The 26,355-nt window shown below is 41.7% G+C and overlaps 3 protein-coding genes across 8 annotated transcripts in view; 1 reads left to right on the forward strand and 2 right to left on the reverse strand.

Annotated features, from left to right (window-relative positions):
• slc15a1a (solute carrier family 15 member 1a) overlaps positions 1 to 107 on the reverse strand; it is a 9,580-nt gene extending 9,473 nt beyond the window's left edge. Inside the window, exon 1 of the mRNA XM_079464544.1 lies at positions 16 to 107. Within this exon, the coding sequence (XP_079320670.1) occupies positions 16 to 22 (7 nt within the window). The 5' untranslated portion in view covers positions 23 to 107. The remainder of the gene's footprint in view (positions 1 to 15) is intronic.
• cUnh2orf76 (chromosome Un C2orf76 homolog) overlaps positions 1 to 26,355 on the forward strand; it is a 292,668-nt gene that overhangs the window by 168,917 nt on the left and 97,396 nt on the right. The gene's annotated exons all lie outside the window — the stretch shown is intronic.
• The window catches only part of LOC306898812 (dedicator of cytokinesis protein 9), a 50,998-nt gene continuing 25,488 nt past the window's right edge, over positions 846 to 26,355 (reverse strand). For 2 of the 4 annotated variants that reach the window (XM_079464615.1, XM_079464613.1), the window contains exons 8-53: positions 23,803 to 23,977; positions 23,659 to 23,711; positions 22,910 to 22,984; positions 22,691 to 22,831; positions 22,422 to 22,610; positions 21,385 to 21,507; positions 21,155 to 21,237; positions 20,733 to 20,855; positions 20,541 to 20,620; positions 20,226 to 20,413; positions 19,536 to 19,601; positions 19,230 to 19,322; positions 19,030 to 19,153; positions 18,733 to 18,851; positions 18,336 to 18,425; positions 17,070 to 17,156; positions 16,863 to 16,978; positions 16,710 to 16,779; positions 16,512 to 16,634; positions 16,362 to 16,433; positions 16,139 to 16,285; positions 15,957 to 16,040; positions 15,168 to 15,279; positions 14,631 to 14,809; positions 14,417 to 14,521; positions 14,193 to 14,301; positions 13,973 to 14,097; positions 12,262 to 12,376; positions 11,131 to 11,197; positions 10,979 to 11,026; positions 10,765 to 10,901; positions 10,457 to 10,572; positions 10,248 to 10,385; positions 9,158 to 9,340; positions 8,968 to 9,081; positions 8,677 to 8,892; positions 8,534 to 8,591; positions 7,825 to 7,931; positions 7,218 to 7,340; positions 6,537 to 6,650; positions 4,842 to 4,988; positions 4,270 to 4,480; positions 2,889 to 3,079; positions 2,509 to 2,609; positions 2,283 to 2,421; positions 846 to 2,190 (exon numbers count right to left, since the gene is read on the reverse strand). In XM_079464615.1, coding sequence (XP_079320741.1) covers positions 2,065 to 2,190; positions 2,283 to 2,421; positions 2,509 to 2,609; positions 2,889 to 3,079; positions 4,270 to 4,480; positions 4,842 to 4,988; positions 6,537 to 6,650; positions 7,218 to 7,340; positions 7,825 to 7,931; positions 8,534 to 8,591; positions 8,677 to 8,892; positions 8,968 to 9,081; positions 9,158 to 9,340; positions 10,248 to 10,385; positions 10,457 to 10,572; positions 10,765 to 10,901; positions 10,979 to 11,026; positions 11,131 to 11,197; positions 12,262 to 12,376; positions 13,973 to 14,097; positions 14,193 to 14,301; positions 14,417 to 14,521; positions 14,631 to 14,809; positions 15,168 to 15,279; positions 15,957 to 16,040; positions 16,139 to 16,285; positions 16,362 to 16,433; positions 16,512 to 16,634; positions 16,710 to 16,779; positions 16,863 to 16,978; positions 17,070 to 17,156; positions 18,336 to 18,425; positions 18,733 to 18,851; positions 19,030 to 19,153; positions 19,230 to 19,322; positions 19,536 to 19,601; positions 20,226 to 20,413; positions 20,541 to 20,620; positions 20,733 to 20,855; positions 21,155 to 21,237; positions 21,385 to 21,507; positions 22,422 to 22,610; positions 22,691 to 22,831; positions 22,910 to 22,984; positions 23,659 to 23,711; positions 23,803 to 23,977 — 5,502 coding nt within the window. In that variant the 3' untranslated portion in view covers positions 846 to 2,064. The remainder of the gene's footprint in view (positions 2,191 to 2,282; positions 2,422 to 2,508; positions 2,610 to 2,888; positions 3,080 to 4,269; positions 4,481 to 4,841; positions 4,989 to 6,536; positions 6,651 to 7,217; positions 7,341 to 7,824; positions 7,932 to 8,533; positions 8,592 to 8,676; positions 8,893 to 8,967; positions 9,082 to 9,157; positions 9,341 to 10,247; positions 10,386 to 10,456; positions 10,573 to 10,764; positions 10,902 to 10,978; positions 11,027 to 11,130; positions 11,198 to 12,261; positions 12,377 to 13,972; positions 14,098 to 14,192; positions 14,302 to 14,416; positions 14,522 to 14,630; positions 14,810 to 15,167; positions 15,280 to 15,956; positions 16,041 to 16,138; positions 16,286 to 16,361; positions 16,434 to 16,511; positions 16,635 to 16,709; positions 16,780 to 16,862; positions 16,979 to 17,069; positions 17,157 to 18,335; positions 18,426 to 18,732; positions 18,852 to 19,029; positions 19,154 to 19,229; positions 19,323 to 19,535; positions 19,602 to 20,225; positions 20,414 to 20,540; positions 20,621 to 20,732; positions 20,856 to 21,154; positions 21,238 to 21,384; positions 21,508 to 22,421; positions 22,611 to 22,690; positions 22,832 to 22,909; positions 22,985 to 23,658; positions 23,712 to 23,802; positions 23,978 to 26,355) is intronic. The other 2 variants (XM_079464616.1, XM_079464614.1) reach the window with 1 other exon arrangement.

Below are 26,355 nucleotides of genomic sequence, written 5' to 3' on the forward strand. Positions count from 1 at the left end.
ACACGAGGTTCTCACCTGTCATACTGGCGACCGGACGTGTGTGTGTGTGTGTGTGTGAAAAGACCTCAGAACATCAGTGTTAAAGCAAGTGTGTGTGTGACGTCTTATTAGCTGGACTGTGTACTGTTTTATGACACACAGGTAGAAGATACTCACACACACACAGCAGATAAAAGTCAAGTGGAGGGGTTCACAGACTGAACGAACAGCAGCTCACTGTTGTGTGTTCTTTCATTTACATCACATACATTGATCTTCACCCAACAATAAAGATTCTGTCATCATTTCCTCACCTTTGAGATCTGTATATGTGTTTGTTCTGATGAACGCACAGAAAGATATTTGGAAGAATGCTCATCACCAGATGGATTTGCCCCCCATTGACTCCCAAAATGACAATTGTTGTCAAAAGCCACAGAACTGTTTATGTCCAAAAAATGATTAAGTAATTCTTCCTACTATGGGAGTCAAAATGTGTTTGGTTACAAGCATTCTTCCAAATATCTTCCTCTGTGTTCATCAGAACAAAGACATTTATACACATTTGGAACGACTCGAAGACAAGAATATTCATTTTGAGGTGAAGGATCACTTTAATGTAAGCACAGAATCACACATTTCTCTCTTCTTAATAACACGAACACGGAGAAGTTTTGACTGTAGTACAACAAAACACGAGATCATTAGAAGAGTTCGATTTCAAAATGAGATAACTCCATATTTTATTTTATTATGTTAACATGTTTTTGAGTTATTATGGCTCAAATAAAAACAACTGCAGTTTGATTGATATTAATCAGTATGCACGATAAAAAAAACATGATTTAACAGAGTTATCTCATTTTGGAAGCAAACTCTTTATTTAAAGTAGTTCAATTACAGTGCAGATCTACTTCTGAAAAAAAACTTACAACTGTTAATATGACAAATAATAGCTACTAAATCTGCCAAAAAAGTATACGGTGTTTGTGATTTTGTTCACGGGTCTAGTGGACCAACAGCAATATTCACCATTAATATCAGTACTGCCATAAAAATATACTTTACAGATGTTTACTACCACAGTTACAAGCAACATATCTGGAAAATATGTGTCATTTACCTCTGAAAGATCAATTGTGAAAAAAGAAAATATGATATCATATCTGAGGTTGGTAAAACAATTGCATATTTCCACAGACCCGAACACTTATTAAAACATTCTGTGACAACAATATTATTCTGCAACAAGGACCGTTCATGTGAACACTGCGACTGTTTGTATGAGGATTCTGATCAGACGGGTGAGTCTATAGGCACACAGACGTCTCACTTCACCAACAGGTTTGCACCGATACCTCCAAACACTGAAAGCTGTAAACTACAGTAGATCATAAAATATTATAGAGTTAGTTGGCACACAAACATGAGGAGATAAAGGAACATCTGAATGAGAAAATACTCAAACACACTACAGGTTTATGAGATTTATTACACAAAATAAGCATTAGAGAAATGTTAAATACAGCAGAGCAGCAAATGTTAAATTCAGATAAAAACATCATCACATTCAACCGTGTCCCACAGTATAAAAATATTTCATACCCACATTAAAACATCAGAATACATATCTGCATAAGCCCCGCCCCTCCTCCAGTGTGTCACGCCCACTCAATGTGCCACTGTAGAAGCACATGGAGATAAACGGCTCGTATGTCCTGGCTTTAGACTCGGCCTCTGTGTTTCAAACCAATGTCAAGATTTCATATCTCTCAGATATCAGAGGTCAGAGTACAGTTCTGTCCGTCGCTTAAAAAAATACTAAAAACAGGAACGTCTGACGATAAAGAAACAATAAAAATATGCAAAGCAGATAAAGGCTTTGGAGTCGTAAGCTTATAAGTGTGAGGCCTGTAGCTGTCATGCGGCTAGTAGGAAAAATGAACGACACGTGTGATGCGTCTTGATAATGTCTCCACAGGAAACAGAGAACCGTCTCATCACTCTCCTCCTCTTCCTCGCGTGATGATCTTCTGAAGGCAGATGCGTGTGAACGGGTGAAAGGTCATGAGGTCAGCGCAGGGGTCAGACCACAGAGGAGGTGTTGGGCAGACCCTGGATGGTTGCTGAGGTCGGCGTTCCGCTGATGGCATTAAAGATGTGAAGAGAATCTGGAATCGGGCTCCTCATCCCTTCATCCGATGGATTAATCTACACGAGGGAGAAAGATGGAAACAGGTTGAAGAAAACCTCCAATAGGAAAGAAGAATCACAGATGAGATGCTTCCTGTGGTGTGTCGTACCGGCTCGTGCATGATAGCGCTGAGCTCTTTGGTGAGATCTCTGTAGTTTGTCTTCATCTCTTCATGATATTCCTGCTGGTCTTCTTTGATGAGTCGTTCATTAACACTTAAACCCGAACCACACACCTCCACAAACTTACTGCAAAACACAGAATCCCACACAGAAACCATTAGATGCGTGAACTGATGTCTGTATCATCTCATCTGCTCTGATGCGATCACTCACCGGAAAACTTCTTTCAGCTGTTTGACTTTGTTGTCGGGGTATTTCTTTGTGCTGGAATCATCCAGAAATGCCCTGGCGTACGCGAGAGGTCCAGCGTTCACCTGGTTTACCACGCATGACAACAACACAGACTTCACTACACAGGCCTCTTTTATATCAGCAGAGGATTCATCATTTGAATAAATGAACAAATCTAATATTGCAAGAAATATTTGCAAAAACAGATAACTGTAAAGGGCTGTGTCCACCGAGGCATGTCTCTCATTTGATTCCAAAGGAAACGCTAAGCATATCATATCATAGTAACCATAGTTTTTTTTTCATTTGTATTGATTACATGAAAGTAATTTTCAGGTGTGATGACATCAGTGTTTGTGTACCTGGACACTGATGCTGCCCTGTAGCTTGAGCTGTAGTTGAATCATGTCCACATCACTACAGGAACACAACTGTCTGATCTCCAGCACTTTCTTACTCATCTCATCAATGGCCACCTCGATGGGATTCAGATCCACATGATGCTGATACATCACTGCGATCCGCTTCTTTACATACGGGAAACAGTGTGTGGCTGACAGAGAGAGAGAGAGATTTCTCACACTCAACATAGTTACCATGTGTTCTGAAATACTTTTCATGTTTTTATGACTATATATATATATATATACATATATGACTTCATATATTCCCACATTACTCCTGCTATATCTATATTTATTGTCTGTATGTAAATGTGTTTTCTGTATCGATGCTTCTCAACAATACAAAACATAAAAAAAACGCCGTATGGAATGCATTTATTCATTCAGTTGATTCATTCGTTTGAAAGTTCAGGTAGATCTCTGATCTGCAGTATTTGTATTGAATTATCAGCTCAGTTCAAAGACAAAAGTAAGAAAAATCAGGAGTGAAACACCATTCACGGTACAAACATTAATGAAAGTTATTCAACTTTAAGGTCAGCTGAATGCAATTTGATCCGTAAAGTGCGTTACTGAACACTTCAGACTCAATAACGTATGAAATACATCTATTATAAAGTAGTATCATTTACTCCAAAATAAAAAAAGATGTTATTAGAAACTATAAATAATATTCTTTAATAAAAACCCTTAATAAACATCTCATGGTACATTTGTGGTTTTCCTACAAATAAAACTCTGTGTGTCTCTGAGGTCTCCGCTGTAGAAAATGATGGCAGAAGAACTATCTGTGTGTATGTGATGTGCTGAAGTCATAGGAGGATCGCAGCTGACACGTGTAGTGCGTAGCGTGTAGTGTGTAGCGTGTAGTGTGTAGCGTGTAGCGTGTAGTGTGTAGCATGTAGTGTGTAGCGTGTAGCGTGTAGCGTGTAGTGTGTAGCGTGTAGTGTGTAGCGTGTAGTGTGTAGTGTGTAGCGTGTAGTGTGTAGCGTGTAGTGTGTAGCGTGTAGTGTGTGTGTAGCGTGTAGCGTGTAGTGTGTAGCGTGTAGCGTGTAGCGTGTAGCGTGTAGTGTGTAGCGTGTAGTGTGTAGCGTGTAGTGTGTAGCGTGTAGTGTGTAGCGTGTAGTGTGTGTGTAGCGTGTAGTGTGTAGCGTGTAGTGTGTAGTGTGTAGTGTGTAGCGTGTAGCGTGTAGCGTGTAGTGTGTAGCGTGTAGTGTGTAGCGTGTAGTGTGTAGTGTGTAGTGTGTAGCGTGTAGTGTGTAGCGTGTAGTGTGTAGCGTGTAGTGTGTAGCGTGTAGTGTGTAGCGTGTAGTGTGTAGCGTGTAGTGTGCACACTCACTGGTGAGTATAGTCCTGCGCTTACACTGCTCCTCCACACCGCCCTGTTTTCTGCCCGATACTGTGAACGGCATCTCAAAGACAAACCGGCAGATATTGTGACTCCTCTCAAAGTCGGTTTTTCTCTCCAGCAGCTCCTTCTCCTCCAGGAACGGACTCACGTGGGTCACTTGGATGTAGGCGTATTTCAAATCTAATTCCTTTGGATTAATCTGCACGAAGACAAATGTAGTGAAGAGAACATTTATGCCCGTCACGTTTGCAGGCTGTGCTGGTTTTACTTCCTTTGAATTCATGGTAATGACGCGTGTATTCATTTAACACCTTGCATACACACGGTCAAATATACTGTAACTACAGACATACATAGTGTGCATGATTATATTCTCTATAGAGAGCGCGAGTGATGTTCATGAGGGTGTGTGTGTGTGTTGAAAGAGTCTCTATGATATTGTGGTCTGATGGATTTGCCTCTTGACTGATCGGTTAGAAGAGAATCTCCACATAATATGAGCTAAAGTTTCATATGCAGGTTTAAGAGCAGCTTATAGCTCATCATTGGTAATGTCTCACCTTGCCAGAATCCTGAATCATTTTGACATTCTCAGCTCCAAATTTGTCTGAATACAGTTTCAGGAGTCTTTGTGAGATTTCTGACAGTGGGGTAAATTTCGGCTCCTTGTAGATGTATTCTTTACCATCTTCATCCTCAAAGAAGCCCTGAAACAACCAGCACAACTGAATCAGAGCAATGGAACTACTGACAAACTACTGAATGACAGACAACTGACGCAATGACACGTTACTGTAGAGAATCATTTAACGTGTTATATTTTCCATTAAACTTCCAGGAGACTAAACCTCACAGCTGCGTTACATGCAGACAGAATGCAGTGTTTTATCATCTATATTGTAAAAAGAGGAATTGCATTAAAAAGTCTGGATGTCTGCCTGTCATCAGACGGAAACCTTGGCGAGTGCTAGCAAAGCCCCTCGAGGGAAAGCTAGAAAATCCTAACGGCCAATGCTATCGCTGTGAGTTCAGGGCGGAGCGCAGGACTCTAGACGCTGTTATATGATTGGCTGAGGTGTCTCTCGTGATCCCTGTTAGCCTTTATGCTCCAATTGAAAGCGTCTCCCTATCACAAGACAATCTTCGGTACTTACCAGCGAAAACAAACTCGGTATGGAGAGAAAAACGTATGCGTTCTGTAGCTGGAAATACAATCATTATTTTGAGTTTATATCTGTCGAAAGCAAGAACATTGTTGTGCGTTGTCGGTCATGTGGAGGTAAGCAAAACCCTCTCTCCCGCGAAAAACAACCTGTAAGGTCAGTACAGCGCGGTTAAACCTCTCCAGACAGTAATGTCACCGGACACGCAGAGCAATGACTCAACTTGTACTGCCGAGTGCCGGGCTGGTATTAGCAACAGCTCCAATGCTGTTACAGTTTTTTATATATGACCAAGAAATAATCACAGAAATACGCAGAAGCACTAAGATTAAAAGGTGAAAGAGGTTATTTAGTGTTTTACGGGGTGGGGAAGGAGGTCGTAATGTAACTCATTACTTTTGCAGAGTAAAGGTCTTTGCACATTCAGTCCGACATTTTCCTTTGCGTTTTTTTGTTTTTATTTGGTGCTCGTTTGTACGGTGTCTCTGAATTGTCAAAAAGCCTCTCAAAATGCTCCCAGATGCCAAAAACACAGAAAATCGTCTGAGGAATATCTGGAGGCATTGTGTTAATGTGATTTGTGACAAATTATCAGCTCGTATTTATTTTTGTAACTTTCAGAAATTTCAGATTCAATGTGCAATGGCCTTAACACTGCAGTGCAAGTGAATAAACTACTGGTGATTTATGGATGTCCTTTAAGCAATAAATCTGCAGTAAGGCGAGACACATCAGCACTTTGGGTTCAGAAAAGCACAATTACCCGCTAACTGTCCTGTGACTAATACAGAGCTAGTCACAGGACACAGCTACTTCTGAAGGGTTCTCTGGAAATATATATCAACTACACCGGGACGATTCTAATGATCACGTGACTGAAACTGATCTATTTCACCTCATTGGTGTTGTTACACTGGTACTGCTAAAACCAAGAACAGAACAACAGCAGAAACACACTTGTCAGGAATGTTGTGATGGAGGTTTTGCTCATAAAAACAATACTTTGGTTTTTCATTAACACACTCAAAGCTAGAAATAAACCGTTCAAAAGGCAGAGAAACCGACATCGAAAATAAGCTTCCAAAGTCTCACCTGACCGAAGAACGCCACTCTGAAGTATGTTCCCAGCAGCCGTTTGCCGGTGTGCATCACCTCGGTCACTTTACTGTAGGCTCGGTGCAGCGTGTCATACAGGTGAGACAGTTTCTGTCACAAACATCAAAACACCCAACATCAGTCTTTCATAACGACCTGCGTTCCATACTATACAGCAGGCCAAAATGAGTATGAATAGTACAGTATGCAAAAAAACAGTATGCGAGAATTACCCGGATGGTCTGAGATTCATGAGACACTTATCTATCCCATCATGCCACGGGAGCTGAGCAACGGTCAAACTTCAAAAGTAAATCTTATTTTTTTTATTATATTTTAATGCAAGACATTTCTCGTGACTTAATTATGTTTAATCGGCGTCTACGTGTAGGTTGTCGTTGATAGGTCAGAGAGCATACAGGTCACATGACCATAAAACATGGCGGACGCAGAATGTCCCAAATGTATTCATACTACTCGCACTCATACTATACAGAACGTAGTGGAAAGGTAGTTCCTAAATCAAATGAAGTACGATCTGTCAGGGCATGCACAAGTCTGTGTGTCATTGTGTGGAATTACATTACTCTGCATATTATTCAAGGAATTGTGTTCCAATCAAAAACAAAGTGTCATTGCTTAGGTTAAGGTTCATTACGACTGGATTGTGTTCTGTACCTCAAAGTCTCTGCGTTTCTCATAAATGGGGATGATGAGTTTGTAGATGTCGGAGATGAGCTCATAACGCTCGGCTTTCCACAACCCATCAGTACATTCTTCCAGAAGCTCTACCAGAACATCCTGTCACACACACACACACACTCTCTTTCAAAAGATGATCTACACAAGATTTAATAAACATGAATGAATATATATGACACATAAAGTGACCCTCGATTATATTTCAACAAAAAGACAGATTACTTCAAATAAATGATGCTGCAGCTTTTCCCAGGTTTAGTGAATGTACAGTGTAACACTCGTTCATTGTGAAATGTGATCGTTCGTTGTGTTTTATCTGTCAGTCAAAGTGCAGTAATGTGTATCAGATAAGCTTCACTGATTATCAACAACACATTAATATTACACCAACTACATCAAGACAAAACACACAAATCTGCCTCAAACCTCACGTCCAAAGATCTGAGGATTTGAAGAAACTCTGGTTCACAGCAAGTACCTCACCGTTAATAACGCTTTTCAGTCTACTGCTTTCCTATCATATTTCTGATAATCCTGCCCCTGAATGAAAGGATCACATGACGGTTCTTCTTGATATATTTACCTCATTAAAGTGAACGTCCTGCATGCCGACGTCCTCCATCATAGACGCTTCTTCATCGATGTTTGGTGTGACCACTCTGAATGCTGAGCAGCCCTGTTTAAACATCCCTACACAAAAAACTGAGCGTCACGTAAAACAAGTACAGAGGGTCAGAGGTCATGGTGCTCAAGCAAATTAAATATGCTGTATAACGTGCAGTTATATTGTAGCAACAGCAGCTTTATCATTGAGAGAGAAAATATGACTGATATGACATTCATTCACACAGCAATAACATAAATAACAGCTGGTCTTTCAGGATCAAAATGTTGTAACAGTGGGGTACTCAAAGGAGTCTTCCCTATTATGTAACATACATATATGTATGCTGAACAATGCTGTGATGCAAGGATTGTCCTCTACCTTTGTTTTTTTACCTCTACTATTTCATTTTCAGATTTGCTTGCTTTGTTTCATGTTTCATAAACAAGTCTTCCGTTAATTTACGTATGCTTGGGCAACACAAGAATACAAAGCTACTGTCACACCAGGACGCAGTTTGTTGACAGATGAGAGTTCCTCCTGCTGTGAAAATATAGTACCTAAAGTCATGTGACCCATGACAAGAGGCCAAGACCTTGACTACTGGAGGACTGTATGTGAGACCCACATGGTTCACTGTTCGGGCCACATAACTTTCATATCATTATCACACATGTCTGTATCTCACCCTTCCTCCGCAGGTACTCGGCCACCAGTGCCGCAACATGCACGTAACACATGGCTGCCTAAACACACAACAATACCAGAGAGCATGAGTTTCACAAGGCAGAAGATGCATGTGTGTGTTATTGTAGATGTGTGCTTGTGTACCTCAGACAGGTCTCCGTTCTTCACGTGGATGCGGGCCATGCTGTCCAGCCATGTCTTGCGGAGTTCAGGCGTGCTGGCGTAAGATTTGGCCAGACTATACTGCAGGTCCACCAGCATCTCCGGGTCTCGCTCGTGCTCCTTCATCTGCTCAGTGGCCATCAGAACCGTCCGGATCTTCTTCGTCAGGTCCTTCACGTCGGACGGAAACGCTGTGTTCTGCAGGGAAAAGCAGATTATAAACAGGTGTACATATACAAGCATCTATGCTCGAGTGCTTAGCAGGAAACTGACTTTGATCGTTCTGTCGCTGTTGGCGCAGTTGTTGATTATGGACAGCGACTGCTGAAACCTCGTCCCTCCGATACCAATGACATCAGCAATGAGCTGACTGACGCCTATCACCACCTGAGGAAACACACAAAGTGACATCACTACCTGATTGCTGCTCTATGTGGCGCGATACGTGATGCCGATGCTTCACCTGGAGGTGTGTGCGGACGAAAGACTTGCGTCCGGTGTAGTCAAAGTTGCTCTTCATGAGGAAGTAAAGCAGATGAGCAGCGTCGCTGCGGATGGAGCTCAGTTTGGAGTTACAGCACTTCAGGATCTCATAACAGAAGGACGCGCACATATCCGCACGACCCTCGAAAAACGTGCAGGGAAACTAAACACAAACATCGGGGGAAGTGTTTTATAGGAAACGTTTATGAGCAGTCACAGATTAACTCTGACTCTGAAATGCAACTCTTGAAATTAAATGCAAAATGTGACCTAAATTTAAAATAAGTACATAACATAAAACATTTAAACATAATATAAAATATTACATTTAAAGGTAACACTTTAACAATATTTGTTAACAATTATTTAATGCATAAGCTAACATGAACTAACAATGAAGAAGCATTAATATTAATGTATGTTAACTAATACATAACAAACATGAATGACTGTATTGACATGAACTAACATTGGCAAGGATTAATACATGCTAAACAACTCAATTGTTCATTGTTAGCTAATGTTCACTAATGCATTTACTAATGTTAACTAATAACACCTCATTGTTACATGATATTGTCAAGTGTTACCCATTTCAAAAATAAAGTCCCATTTCCTAAAATAGTTTTAGGCTCAGATATAAAAACTAAACATACATATACAGTACATCCGTAATATAATATATACTATACAGTAAATATACTTAATATACATATTTAACAAATGCTAAATTATGCTAAAATGACTAGGTGAAGAGGTTTTGAAAAAAGTGCCGTCATTAAAGCAAGACTGCCTCTGACAGAACACAAATATTGCCAGATAACTAAAGTTAATAACTGAAAGAGATGATCTGATAACTCTACACTATTGAGTGATAAATGTTTCAAGCACTTATGGACATACACACAATAAATCCCTGTAATCTGTCACTGAATATAAAGGGTTGGAACTACATAAACATACAGTAAATAATGACAGACCTATTCTTCAATAACCGCTGAGGTGTACTTTACAAATCTGTAGTTTGACCAGAACTAGCGTTTAGGAGCTGGCTGACATGCTGAGCTCACCTTATAGATGAAGGTGCGCAGGGAGGCGAACACCTGTTTCAGGGCTGTCTCTGATTGGTTGATTTGTAAGAAGCAGAGATGAACCTGGAAGACTTTCTTCATGAGCGGACTGTGACCGTGATCCAGACTTAACTGTGTCTAAACACACACACACGTTCATTACACTCACAAACAACAATAACACACTGATGATGATGATGATGTCTGACCTTAAAGCCAATGATGAAGATGCTCAATGTGTCCAGAACTGTCAGACACACTTCAGTGGCAATATTTCCCTCCAACAGAGACTGAGTCAACACATCAGCGTCTGAATGACTGTAAGCTACACACACACACACACACACAATAAGAGCTGATGAGCGATCAGACACACTGACCTCAGAACAGCAGCGTGCTCAGATAAGATGCATGATTATAACTCGTCAATGGATCAGCTGTAATTCATGTCAATAAACTCTTTCATTTGTTTGTAAATTCAACACAAACTGTACTGATGTGTGTGTGTGTGACTCACTGTGGTTGAACGTGTAAGAGTTGTCCAGACTGTTGAGTTGTTGCAGTCGTACATGCATGATGCTGTTCCTGCTGCGGGACACTGGGAGAGTCTGAGAGCGTCGCTCATGGACCACCGACCCCGATCCCTCCAGACACCTGACACACACACACACACATCAGTACCGGAGCACACAAGATCATGTGATGATCCACACACACAGCGCACAGATTACCTGGTGATGCGTCTCTTTCCTGTGTATCTGAACTGATGAAGACACACTCTGAAAACACACAACACATGATTGTATTCATGTGTATTTCATATAAAGATGCTTGACAACTTTATTGTGTGTGTGTGTGTGTGTGTGTGTGTGTCAGCTCTTACTCGAGGAGACTGAAGAAGTTCATCAGGTCTGCGGGTGAAGCTTTATTCCAGTAGTTGAAGAGAGCATCTAACAAACATTTACATTACATTCGATTTACAGTTGTGCGTTTGGTCCAAAGCCACTTTGCACTGCAGACGGTTTCATTTCATTATTTGAATATTCATATTATCATTTAATTGTATAATAATTGTATGAAATAAATGAGTGTAAATGTTGATGGGTCACGATTAAAGAAACCGTATGGCAGCTCTTCTCAAAATAAAACTGCAGCACTGTATGTAACAGTTAAGACAGTAAAGGCAAGTACGACTAGAAGACGTCATGAATATGATGATGAGCATATGAAGAGATGTTCAGAATCAATTCAAAGTAATTTCAATCAAACTGCTGTTGGGTTCTTTTGATTAAGTAATAATATAAAATACAGCTACAACTAACACAATAAAAACATGATTTTAAACTCTTCATATAGAGTCGAATAGTTATTTCAAGTTGTTTTAATGTTTATTAAAAGCATATTTTGTAATAATAGCTGAACTGGACCTATGATGAGAATTCAGACTCGGACCCTTGAATGTAAACTTTGAGAACCCTGATCTATCGTAAATCTAAATACTGGAGAGGCGAGTTAAGCCAGGTTTTGGCTCTTCTGGGTTTCTTTGCTTGTTATCAGATATAATCTTCTGGTGTCTATTGTTTGTGAATGTGTACCGGAAGTAAAGGTCAGTTCATGAACGCACGCATGCGCATGCACAGTAAAGCTTATTAGCATGCATATTATTACAATATTGTCTGTTTATTAGCACTCCTAAAGCACTTATTCTACATGACCATAGTCTACATCCCTAATCCAACCCAATACATAAACCTAACAACTGACATAATCACCAAATGATGAGTTTATCGGGGGAAAGTGGTAGTTAATGGTTTGTTAATTAGAGAGAATTAGACCTTAAAATAAAGTGTGACATGTTTGTTTACGTCGTTGCTTTGAAATCGTCCCAACTATACATTTGTTTCTGAGTTTTTGAACCCATGACCTCGACATGACCTGACGCTACAGGAAAGCACACAAACACATGACACCTGAACTACAACACGACATGATGTGTGTGTGTGTGTGTGTGTACCTTCAGACATGCTCTTGAGGACGTGCAGGAAACACATTAACATGTTCTTCACCTCAGACTGATCCAGTTTATCATAGCGGAGCAGCGAGCCGCTCAGAACCCCAGTGACAGGACGCTGACAGACACATCACAACAACAACATGAGAACTTCAGAATAATAGTTCAACTTAAAGGATGTCTACACTAGGGATGCACCGATAGGATTTGTTTGGGCCGATACCAATTTTAATAAACAACTATTGTCCGAATCCGATACCGATATTGGTCAATTGCATGAAGGACTATGCAATACTAGCTAGTTTTTCTGCATTCAATGAATTTGACTGAACATGAATTGGATCCATTGAACATTTTAAGAGATGCACAACTGTAAATGTGGCTGAATGTAAAGTGAAGAAAACAATAAGACAACATGACAATCTTCACAGATTTTTCTTTGTTTTTCTTTAACTCAAATTTGACTCCAAATTGATCCTGATGAAGTGATGTTGCTATGTGCAGTAATTCTTTTGCTCACAGAAGATAAGAGGATATTCAGACATCCAACTCATTGCCTCCATGCAGTTCATTAATAGACTAAGGACCAAATGATTATTTAGTTTAGTTTTTTGGTTAATATGAGTATGGTTCTAGTTTTGCTGTTTTAAGTCTACTTACACATGTAGAACAAGCAGATTCATATTTAAACAGCAGCTGAATAAGTTCAGTGGTACTTCCCATCCGTGTCTTCCGCTTCACGGAAACCAAAGGCCCCTAATAAACCATCGGTCTCGGCCTTTTTCATGCTATTCCCAATAATCCAATATTAATCCAATATCAGCAGATTATTATGGGTGCATCCCTAGTACACACACACATAGAGAAACAGACATGAGAATTCTTCTCTCATTTACTCACTCGACACACATTTTAATGATGTGAGTTACAATAATGTACCGATCGCTCATTTAAAAAGAACAACACTCTTCTATATATCGAAAAACACCAAGCAAATTTTGGTCTGTTTTGAGTTATTCAAGCAATGAACAAGATTTAGATTTACTTCATAACAGTCAGATGAATATCATGCAGGTGAGCAAATGATGGCAGAATGTTCATTGTGTGGATTTCCCTACAGGATCACATCTACACTACAGCACATTCAGCCCTCACATCACCTCACATCACATGACACTCCTCGTGTGTGTTTATACACGTCATGTGAGATGCGACCACAAGAGTGAAATGTGCCGTCTTTAGACTCTTATGGTAACAATGAGCGATGTGACTGAAAGACGATGAATAAAGCCACACACACACACACACACGCTCGCGGCAGACTGAGGGGTGACAGGTGAGCTGCAGGGGTCAGAGGTCAGTGCTGATGTTATACTTGAGTAGGGTGTGTGAGTTGATCAGATGATGTAGAGAGCAGAGAGAAGTCCATGGTCTGGTGTTTGGGACGAGCCGAGAGCTGCGTCTCCTCAGAGTCACTAAAGAAACGCAGGACGCTGGAAGAGTGACGGCGAGCGAAACCCTGCTGCTTCACGCCAGCACGACAGGAAACAGCACACAACACACACACGGGTTAACAAACACACACTCTCTACTCTTTACACACACACGTACAAACTCTAAACGCAAATGTCACACCCTCTCTACGGTACACACACACATAGAGACTGAAGTGTGAAGATTCAGGTCACTGACAGGTCATGTGACTGGGCCGTACCTTGTCTAGGGGGTGTGGCTTGTCGATGTTGCGTTCTGATAGGCCGTTTCCAGAGTCGGTGCTGATGATGGAAGCCCGTGAGTCAGTGTGTCGTACAGAGTTCACATAAGCCGTGTGAGGAGACACTGACACACACACACACACATCAATAAACACACCATCACAACTCATCAATGTGTTCTGTGAAAACAAATAAAAACATCCGACAGCGAGGTCTCACCTGCTCCAGAAATCACTCCAAACTGATCTTTGTGAGGGCTGCCGTCTATCACGCAGCTCATGTGTCTGGACGGCGTCACCATGCCGACAACAGAATCCTCACGACCATTCTGAACATTGAGAGACGATAAACGTGCAGCCAACGTGATCTCAAAAATCTAGATTTGATGGTCTCATCTGTCACGCTCTCTTTTATAGATGTTGACAGATCTCAGAGGGACTTACACCGTTCACTACAGGAGTGGCTTCTGTAATGTTGAACCTGTGGACGTTCTCCAGCATCAGACTGAACAGAGGCAGATACAGCGTCACCAAGCGAGCCTGTTGACTCTGATAGAGACACACATCACACGTTCACAGTTCTTATATCGTCTATGGAGCTCGTTCAGCTAACGTTTCCTCATGAATACATCTTATCGCATGCGCGTCTTCATCTCACCTTAGTGGAGTAGCGATCATCAAAGGCGTGTTTGATCATCAGGTCCTTCAGCACCTGTATAGCCATGTGACGGATGTCTCTGAACTCCTGCAGAGCTCCGCCCACTTCCCTTAACAACAACCCCACCAGAAAGTGATTCTTGCAGAAATCATCGGTCAGAGAATAATCCAGCTGAAGATCTGACAGAGAGAGAGAGATGAGAACAGTGAGTCTCAGCCGGTGTTGGGCATGTGACTCTGATTTCATTACTGTACACATGACTCTCTCCAAGACTTATTTCATTACTTATCACTCTTGACTTTCAAGATAGTGATTCAAAGATAGACATGACACGGCTCTTTCAATGCATACAAATAAATCATGTAAAATGACAAAGTCCTATTATTAACTGACCAAAGTATTCTCCAATTCTCCATCAAAGCACAGATTGTAAAGTAAGACTTTAAATTCCACTATTGCGCACACATATATATTACACAAAGCTTGATTTACTTTTGGAAGTAACTGTAATTACAGAACAAATAAAGAGTCTCTCACCCTGAAAGCGCAGGATGCGACCCTTCCCAAACGGCATGGGCAGGTTGAGCGGCACGTAGTGCTCGTGGTTGCACACCACCTTCAGAAACTCAAACTTGAACTCGGACAGAGTCTGACACAGAGAGAGAATGTTTGATTACTAGAACAAAAAAACAACAACCTACCAACAAACACTGAAAGAAAAACCTCACAAACGATCTCACATTGGATAAAGAAATCTGCATTTTAGCTTGACTTAAAGTCCCAATGAAATTAAAAATAGCGCTTCCTATTTTTGCTTGCAGCGCTGACAATCGATTAAGAACATGAATCGGATTAATCGCACATAACATTCATGTTTTTAAATACTAATTATTTCACATTTAATCTCCATCTTAACGTAGACACAACACATTTCTTTATCAACATCATTTATGAATAAAAGTCAACATTGTGATGTTAGTACTGCAACTGATGTAAAAAGATGATTGTGTTCTTTACTTTAACATGAATTCATTCAACACTGAAGCACAGTTTGACCGAGAGAGCTCAAGTCTAACAGGTAGGAAATATACAGAAACACTTTACAGTCTTTAATGCTAGATTGTCAATAAAATGCAGAATTAAAGCTACAGAACACATCGACTTCCTCTTTTCTTTTGTTCTCTAATGAACATTAAAGCTGCTTTAAGAACGCTGCCGGTCTACGCAGATCTGACGTCCTTCACAACTCTTTGTATTCAAGTAGGATTTTATTGAACACGTTGAAATCTGTGCTTACGAAATGCTTGACAAAACAGGCAGAATTACCTTTGAGTCTCCGGGCATGAAGCAGTTGATGTAGTGGTTGATCTGTTTGAAGACGAAGCCTCTGTCCATGAATGTAAAACAGCGCTGAAGAAAACGCAGTCCATGAACGTTATACGACCGCTGTCATCATAATAATGAATCAATTGAGAGCTGTCAATCACAGGGGGCGGGGCTCAGCTCACCTTGATGAAAACAGCAAGGCTGTGATTGGCGTTTCTCGTGGCATCCAGGTTGTCTTTGTATTTCTGAGCGATGTGAGGCACCAGCATGGTCACTAACGTCTCTACCGAGTGATAGAACGAAGCCGAGAAACGCTGGTTCCTGGACATCTGAAGCACACGGCAGGGGGTCAAAGGTCACATTAACGAATGTCAGTCATTCGGTGGGATGTGCGGTGTCACTCACCTTAACCTTGCCGGTCTCAATCAGGTACTGAGCCATGGACTTCACCAAAACCTCGAAAAAATACCAGGAGTACTGCAGGACACGAGCAGATTTGGGTTAATAAACATGTCTGAAAGTGTCAGTGAATGATCATGAGTCACGTCGTCACACCTTCAGCAGTTTGTTACTGGTGAGGAAGTCCGTGGAGGGTTTCAGGATGGACGTCATGGCTTTGGCCAGCTCTTCGTGAACTGTTTTACTGTTGCTCGCATTCGTCTCCGCCTTCAAGACATACTGAACACACAACAAGCGTCCCGTCACTCAATGACAACCGTTTGTGTTACACCAGGACATATCCATGCTGCTCACCTTCACATAAGAACGCAAATAATGCTCCAGACCTTCTTCGTGACACTGAGCCACAACATGAATCATCACTCTGACCAGACGAGACGAGACGTCAGACAGAATGTACAACATCATGAGCACATAACAGCAGATGAACATCAGGTGCACGCAAACCTGGTGACGTTAACAGCAACATCATCCTGACTGGAGATGATGAGCACACGAAACAACTGATTGAGAACCGTGGGCAGAAACTTCACCATCACATGAGCCTCCATAGCATGAAGACTCTACAGAGAGAGAGAGAGAGAGAGAGAGACATACAGGGAAGCGTTACAGGTGTTGTGTGATGTCACCAATGTCAATCCTCTTCAGACAGACCTTCAGGTATTTCACCAGCTCTCCTCCTGATTGGCCGGTGGCTTCGGCGCTTTGATAGTGATGAAAGAAGTTGTGCAGATGCTGATCCTGAGGAGAAACAATCAGACCCGTCCCTCCATATAATTCATCTTAAAATGACTTCCTTTAGTGTGCAAATCCGAGCTACAACAATGAGAGCTTTTCCACCATCGCGCCGAACCGCTCCAAGCACAGTTATGAGTCTGGTTCGACACGGCACCATTATAAACTGGTCAGAGGCGTTAAAGCTCCGTCTCTTGTGTTACCAAGGCAGCGTGTGACGCGTTTGTGTTTACATTCTAAACATGTCTGTTATCAGCCCTGCGGTGGAAAATGAAACCATATACAAAGCGGATGGCATGGATCTGCACGGAGAGGAAGGATTAAGCAACGAGAACCATTCGGCACGATGTTGGAAAAGCACTCAGTGTCTGGCTTTTCACGATCGTCAGCATCAGTCAAAAAACTTTTCAGTACAGAAATTGATATCAAATTACAAAAGTTGCAGATACTTGGCATTTTTTGTTTAAAAAAGGGATCAAGAGTAAACAATATAGAAACTGATTAAAGACAGGAATCCCTTTTACATTGGTGCGTTTGAAATATTAGCAACATTAACTTTAGCTTTAGCATGAAGGTCTGGTCATGTTTTTGTCTCGTCACACTGACATTACATGAAACGTGTAAATTCTTTCAGCGTTTTGTAGTTTAAATGACAGTATATTACAATCTGTCCTATAGAATGTTGACGCGCATCGAGCGCACCCACAGTAAATGACACCACACGCGGGTAAACTCCAGAGAGCCAGTGTCTTACACGTGTTTTAGATGTGAACTACCCTGACATTCCTATGATAAAACATTAAACATTTAGCTACTTACATTGTGCTCTTTCACTGAATCTGACCTTGAGCTGGGCTTCTGTCAAAAGAAACTTCCGCCCCTCTTTCATGTGAATGGACAGTAATGCACGCCTTCCTTCATTTGATTGGCCACCTCAATTATAATGTTGACACTTTTAGAACGCCGAGTTAGATCAGAGATCAGTCTTAGGTGTTTTTTACAATATCGGCAGCAGTTTGTCCTGTTATTTGTGAGGGTATACGCCTTATACCTGCTCATACCCTGCACTACACAAGTGAGAATATGCATTGGCGACTGATAAAGAAGCCAGCGTACACCCTGCTCTTCTGGGTAAAGGTTTTTCATCACTGACCTGTATGTGATGTGCGTGTGTTGTGTGAGTACCTGTGTGTAAACGGTGGACACCAGCTGTGTGGAGACCTTCAGCAGCGGCCTCCCACCGTCCACCCACTTCACCTCCTGACCCGTGTGCTGCTGTAACACACGTCTGCTTCATTATACATCTATATCTCCATGGGGATTTCCTTTATACTGTACAAACTGTATATTTTATCCCCTACCCACAAATCTAAAGATCATAGAAAACTTTTAGATTTTGATCAAATATTGTTCTGTACGGTTTACATGTTTTTTTAATAATTAAAAGTGAAGTTATCTTCTGGTATGATGTGTATATATATTTACTCACACGTGGCACATTCTGATCTATTATGAAACACAAATGATCGAACACCGGCTATAAGTGTGTGTGTAAATGATGACGTCATGTTTGCCCTCTGACCTTGCTGCAGTTGTCCTGATGGGTCAGGTATCCAGCAGGCAGGTTTGCAGCCACTGTGATCTGCTGTTCATTGACCGTTACTCTACCGTCCTTCAGCAGAGGAAGCCACGCGTAACCCACTACACAAACCACAGACAATGTTCATCTGCATCAAACAGTCTTCAATAATGTGTAGAAGAAACCCAACACCTCACAGCATCCAAACCAAAAGTACCAGAAGAACACACTGATTATTACACTGAGCTTTTTGAAATGCATTCTGGGAATGAATACTACGCAGAGGAAAGCTTGTCACACCTTGCGTCTCGGCCTGTTCTCGTCTCTTGGTGCTGGCTTTACTGTTGCTGTCACAGCTGATGTGATAGAATGTGAAGAGAAGATGATGTTTGTCTGTCAGCTGAGCCGGCAGCTCAATCTTAAACTGAACACATGAAAAACAGTCATTAATACACAGAGACAGAGAGACGATGAAGATGATGAGAGGAGAAACATGTCACCTCCTCATAAAACTCAGGGTTCTGCTGGTGATGAAGGACAGGAGCAAACGCTCTCGTGCAGAACTGAGATCCTCCTGGACGCCCGTATATACACTGACAAAAACAACACAAAGGGATCTTTTTTTATGAATGGATGACTCGGACAAAACAAGTGAAACAAATCAGCCTCAGGAGAGATGTGAACGGCTTCGATACTGCTTTAAATGCATCTCTGGGTGAGACTTTCTATGTCTCTTATATTAAAACAACATCTGTGGTATGAAAATATCAAACAAACGTGTGTTCAGTATGTGTGAACGGCAGAACCTTCAGTGGGAGCGCGTCCTCTTCATCAGAGTCTTTGAATTCAACACACAGAGCAATGTTTCTGGCCTGAAGACACAGAGGAAAACATCAGTACACCCAAATAACTCTAAGACCCGCCTTAAAATCCTTAATCACCAATCAGACTTCAAGTTTGTCAAGCTATCATCTGACGTCTGAAGATCTGACTCTCTTCTAATGCGAGTGTCCTGTGCATTTGAGTTTTACAGAAAATAAGAACATTTTCCCTCTCCACATGAGCCAACAGGGTGGAGCTTAAAGTAAAATTAAAAATGACATTCCTATTTTAACATGAACTATTGCAGCGCTTAATGTGGATAGTTTATCATTGTGGATCTTTTTTATTCATGTGCCTTCATAATCTTCAGATCAAATCTGAACTTCCGCCCTCTAGTGGCCATCCACAGCAGATGACTATGTTAGACGTTTGGGCGGAGCATCTGTTAACTCCTCCCCTTCAACAGTCAGTCTGCTCCCAAAATTCAACAGCTGTTTTTATCCAATCAAATTGCAGTGAAAAATGCTTTCCTCTGGCTCAGTGGTAAGAGCATCGTGTTAACAACGCAAAGGTCGTGGGTTGGATCCCACGGGATTGCTCATATCCTCATTCTAAATTCGCAACTTCCGGGGATTTTACGATAGGTCAGTTGTGGAGTTTGAGGGTTGTTTTACCTTGGTGAATGTTTTCTGGCTGTCATATTTCAGCTGTCGCGGATACACGTACAGATGGTTGTTGTAAGTTGTGAAAGGCTGAGAGAATTTAGCGATAGACGGCACGAACTCCTCCACCTCGAACGCCCCTTTCCCTCGATCCGCAACATCAGTCTGACGGAGAGGAAGATAGGACGACGTGATACAGTCTAGACGAACGCAAACAAACACAAACAGCCAATCAATGAGAGACTCTGAACCAATCAAAACATAAAACATGTGCCTGCTCTGTCTGCTAGTGTGTGTGCAAACAGTGTGTTCTGTTTTGACTCTTACTGCTCAGATCCGGTGCGACGTTATCCACCGTCACATCCAAATTACCCAGAATCACCGGCAGCTTGGCCATCTTCTCTGGCCTGAGACGAAAAACAAACACAGAGGAGGCAAGATAAACACGATGGAGACTATTACCCCACAGCAGCCCTCACACCTGAAGCGCTCAGACAAACAGTGTTATAAGAGACTGACTTGCGGAAGTCTGCCAGCAGTTTAAATGTGTCGTCGTTGGAGAGTTTGTTGCCGTCCTGTCGGTAGAGAGCAGAGAATCGAGCGCTCTTATCCACCGTCCCAGAGGTGTCCTTAAACACGGGCCTGAGAAACACACGAGACGCAGATGAAGTGTCATGACAGTTTTCCACTTGGACTAGAGAGATAACAGTTCACAAACACACACACACACACTTCCTGTGGAGTCTCAAATGTCCCGATGGAAAGAGAAACATACAAACCTAGAGTCGACACCCGTTCATGAGAACAAAACACAAAATGATTTGCTCATCTGCACTTATGTGACATCCTGACCTGTTTGGCATCGAATGAGGTTGTAAAACAGCACGAATAAACACTTCGATCAGTGCGAGTTTGTCTCAGGAGATCTCAGTGCGCCTCACCTTGCAGCCCATGCGAACGGCATCCGGTACTGACCCAACCGGCTGCAGGCCATCTTAGCGTTCTTCAAGACCTTCTGAGCGGCCTGAGGAGACAGCAGAGACCATCTAAATAACGCTCTCACCACAACATTTCATCTGAATGATATGATGCTGAGCAGATCTCCAGATCACTGTATCTTCACATACATCTGCATTTATTCTTCTGTCTCACACACACAGAGCAGTGTTACCTTAGCAGAATCAGAGTTCTTCATGTAAGGTTCAGCACAGTGAGTTATTCCACCCTGTAAAACCTTCTCGATCCGAGCCACCAGGAAGATGTCGGGGTGCGGACAGGTCACAGAAAACACCCCCTACAGACACACACACACTTCAACATATGGACACATGTGACAGGTTTCACCAAAGTCTGTTTCCAGAAGTCATGCCACTCGGCGGCCATGTTTGCAACAGTCAACAGTCCTCTCACTATTAAACAGCATATTTCCCATCAATAATTACACCTGACATGAACTGTATCATAACTTTGGTTACTTCATCTAATGCGCCTGCGCACAGGCTGACGAGTGCCTCACAAGAGCCTTCCTTCGCTAGGGCGGCCATATTGAGGGTTGCATTTGTCGCCACTCATTGTAACGGGACTTCCTTCGCTAGGGCGGCCATATTGAGGGTTGCATTTGTCGCCACTCATTGTAACGGGACTTCCTTCGCTAGGGCGGCCATATTGAGGGTTGCATTTGTCGCCACTCATTGTAACGGCTGTGGCGCATCTTGTTCATATATATTATATTGGGTTTCACTCACTTCTAATCTAATACGCATGAAAAATAAATTCACACTTTATAATATTAATTATAATGTATAATTTAAAACTTCATAAAAGAATTATATTTTGTATAATAATATCAAAATGTCATATCGAATAAATAAGTTAAACTTCTGGACAGAATTTTTGCCTGTTTAATGTTGATTTGTCTGAAAAAGGTTCAGGTTAATGACCTTGTTGATGTAATATCATGACCCAAGCACCACCTCGACTGCACAAAACCGTTATGAGATAAAGCGACAGCCGTGCAGCGATTCAATCGAACACGTGAAAAGTGCATTTCTGCAAATGTGTTTTGTTACAAGAATTCAGTTATAGGTCTATAGTGACTTTCTGCCCATTTCTACCTCTTTGAACAAACAGGAAGTACATTAACTCACTTCCTGCTGTTTGTTTTTACAAACGGAGCAAAATGACAAGGACATCAGTGTGTGTGTTGACCTGTCGTGGGTACTGTATGCCGCTGTCTGTCGCTGGTGAAGGTTGAGATCCCAGCGGGCTGTCGCTCGCTCCTGACACCGGCAGCAGGCCCTTCACAGACGGATGATTCATGTCCACGTGGAAGTCTGAGGAGATCTTATGACCGCTCTGAATATCAAACAACGACAGCGAGACGAAGAACGGCTCCACCTGCAACATGCAGAACACATCACACGGGTCTGGAAACTCCAAACACACTTCATCGTACTCGATAATGAAAGGTGAGGTACATTAGTCGTGGGTCCTTCTTCATTTTCTGCCACACAGCTCTGAAGATTGAAGGACAGATCGTTGCAGTTCACCAAGATCCGCTTCCCAAACTTCTCCTCAAACGGCTTCACGTCTGGCTCGATTCCAGAGAAGTCCAGTTTCTGTTACGAGTGAAGAGATGTTTTGATGATTTACAGGTGACGCATGAGCCCGTGTCTGTATGATTTCTGAGGCTGTACCTGTAAGTCTGGGTCCAGCGTGAAGAGTTTCAGTCGTGTCTCATTTCTCATCTTAGTCTCGATGTCTCTGGCGCTCTGAAAAGAGACCGACTTGAGCTTTAAAACACAACAGGAAAGATTCTTCTAGACCACCAATGTTTCACTCAAGATATGGCTGTCGGTCAAATGATCACAGTAAAACTGACTCGCCACTAAATTACACTAAACAATAAATACATTCTCTTAAAATCCCTCTTTCACACATTGTGAATAGATCACAACAGACATAAAAAAACTAAATCACCCTTTAAACCAATCAGCTTTCAGTATCAACAAGAGTCTGAATTACAGAAAGACCATGTCCACATTTTCACAGCTCAGGAGATTTTAAAGTCCACATGAAATTTAAAATGATCATTATTATTGTTTTACCCAGTGTTAAGGTATTTATCATAAATGATTTGTCGGTGCATATTGTTATTTTTTTATTAATTTGCACTTGTAATCTTTGAACAAACTTTAAGCTCCTCCCCCTCTGGAAACAACCTCTCTTCACTTCTGGTGGCGAGGAATGACTGACAGATCCAAAAACTGGCATTCAAACCTTTCACCATTTAACCATCCAATCAGTTGTCGAAGGACGAAATCAGGTCCCGCCCTACATTTTCTTCTCATTTCAGAAGTCGTTTTAGTCGGGTATACGTCACGATACAGAAAAAAACAATCTGTTTCATGGTCAGACCTGAACTACAGGAGTTAGTAAGCAGTACCTGAAAACTATCCATGCTGCTGGAGGAGTGATCGCTTCTGCTCTGATCATCATCTACACCAGAGAGAGAGAGAGAGAGAGTTTACATCACAGTATGTGTACAGCATCGCTCTCTCAGGATTGTGTGCTGTCTTCTGCAACCTACCGTCGTGTAAATCTCCGTTCCTCTTGTCCTGCATGGCCAGCTCAAAGCTGCTGTTGAGGATTTTGTTGAGGGTGCAGATCCAGTCGTCCATCTCAGCGTCAGAGTCTGCGGCCAGAACATATCCACTCTTATCCTGCATCTTCAGCTCGAAGGCGAACCTCCGCACGCGGTTATTCTACAAACACAACCGTCGCTCTTACCGTTTAAAAACAGTTTGTGTTACAGAGATTCCTCATATCATAATGAGACTGAGGAAACATCTGTGTTTGACCTTCATACAATGACAGACAAACATCAGAATATCAGAGACTTGGCCAACAAAAACATCCTGAACCCTCTCAGAACATATAGCAAGATCCCAGCGTCATGGCAACGTTGCTGATGAGATGTTTTACCAGTTTTTGCACGCCGCTTAGAGAATGTCTCTGTGACATCATGATGTTAGACATCCTAAATTCAATTGTGTATGAAAGGTTTTCTTTAGCAGATGGCTTTGGTGTTCAATTTGAAATGTCACTAATATCCGAAAAATGTAGATGTTTATTCTTTATATTTAATGAAACCATGTAGTGTTTGTTCCTAAACACGTGCCGAGCTTTAAACTCTACATACAGACTCACATCAATAACTGGATGCTTTCCTAATGACAAAAGTGAAACACATTATTGACAGCAGAAATGTTTCCATCTTCAGAAGCCGTAGAGATGAATCCAGCCCTGAGGTGAACCTGTTTCAAAAACATCAGAATATTCACATCTGAACGTCAGCGGTCAGGGGATTTCTCCTCCAGTGACCGGGGTTGAGTCCCTGTGATTCTTTCAACCTCACAGAATGTGCTGACATCACATTCAAACTCATTCTCACTAAAACATGTCGGGGTCAAACTTAAACACGTTCCACTATATTATTTGTTAGTGAAGGCAGGACATTTTCAGCAGTTGTAAATTCCCAGGTGCTAAATTTAGTCGACGTTCCTCGTATGTTGTTGTGGAAACGACAGGTCTCTGTCATTGGTTAGCTGTGAAAAGGGTTTTTTCCAGAAAAGTTGAACTCTTTTCATCCTCAAAAGAGGCTCAGAGATGAAGAAAAAGATGCTGGTGTTTAAAAAACGCTCAGGACTTTTTTGAAAACACGGTTTACCACATAGGATCAAATGTAAAACACACGCTAGCAGCAACAATAAAAGTCAAGTGTGAACACGGCCTAATACACATTCACATTTTTGTAGTTTACACAGAAATGATAATGGTGTTCATTTAAAACCTGTTTTCAAACTTTGCATTTTCAGGCCCCCAATCACGAATAATCGCATCTAGAATAAATAATATGTGTCTGTGCATATTCATTTTGTACTACTCATAAACAAACATGTATATATTTAAGAAAAATATAAAAATCAACAAATGTTTATATATTATTTAAATTATCTATAAATATGGAAATATTTCCTAAACAACGTGTATGTCAAACACGAAATAAATAAATGTAAACAAACTTGGATTCTCTGGATGTGAATAAAAACTGTTTGACAGTGTGTCATTTAAATGAATGCCTTAAACACAAAGTTTTTTTGAACTTTTTGAAAATGCAGTTTTTGCAGTGAATGCCAGTGGTCTGAGGGGTGTGTCAGGGGTCACAGGGATAATTCAATTCGTAGGATTCATTACAGATAATGGCAAAGCAACACAGGAAGGGTGTGACTGTGAATAGTTCAGCAGATCTGTGTTATTACATCTGTAATGCTTTTAGAAAGTTTCAGACTGAAATAACAAGAGGTGGGTGGGTGTGTAAAATGTGCTTTATTTTGGGAGCGAAAGCGGAAAACGCTTATCACTAAACAAAACACATCCCTCACTCTCTCCATTCTGTGCCTTCCCATTATGACTCGCTTTCATTTCTCTCCAAAGAGTTCATGTACAACACCTTTGGTGCATTTGATAGCTACAGTTCATGGCTATATGGCAGAGAATCAGCACCCTGACAAAGCTGGCATATGCTGTGGAATTAACAGTGCCATGGGAAGATGGGCGCTTTTGAGAAGAAAAAGAACAAATAGTCCGACCTGGCAGCTGAAGCATCTCAGAACGGCTGGAAGACCAGCATCTGGGATGCAGGGGATTTGTTTCAACATCTACCACCAGTTTGCTGAGAAAAATAGGGGTGAAGGGTCGCTCTCGCCAACAGGCCATCAAGTCCTTGTCAAGTGCTGCTGAAAAAGCCTGGATCAAGCCTAAGGATCCCATCTGGGCAGCAAGGTAGAGACAGATGGTATGTGGTCAGGCTCAGGGAGATGGACGCGCCTGCCATGCAGAGCCCATCAAAGATAAAGAGGGTATTGCATGGAGCTGGGTACACCGTTGGGCCTTCTAGAGACGTCGTGGGCTTCAATCAATGAAACGTCGATAAAGCAGGGTGCCCACCTGATGACATACTTACCCTCCTTTTTCACCACTCCACACGACTGCTACTACCGAGAGTTTCCTACTACACATTTGGTTCTATTAGCTTTACTAATACTAGTGATATGCGAGATTTGTTAGAAATGAAAGTATA

This window comes from Barbatula barbatula, assembly GCF_947034865.1.
Source record: "Barbatula barbatula genome assembly, chromosome: 9".
Classification (NCBI taxonomy): Eukaryota; Metazoa; Chordata; class Actinopteri; order Cypriniformes; family Nemacheilidae; genus Barbatula; species Barbatula barbatula.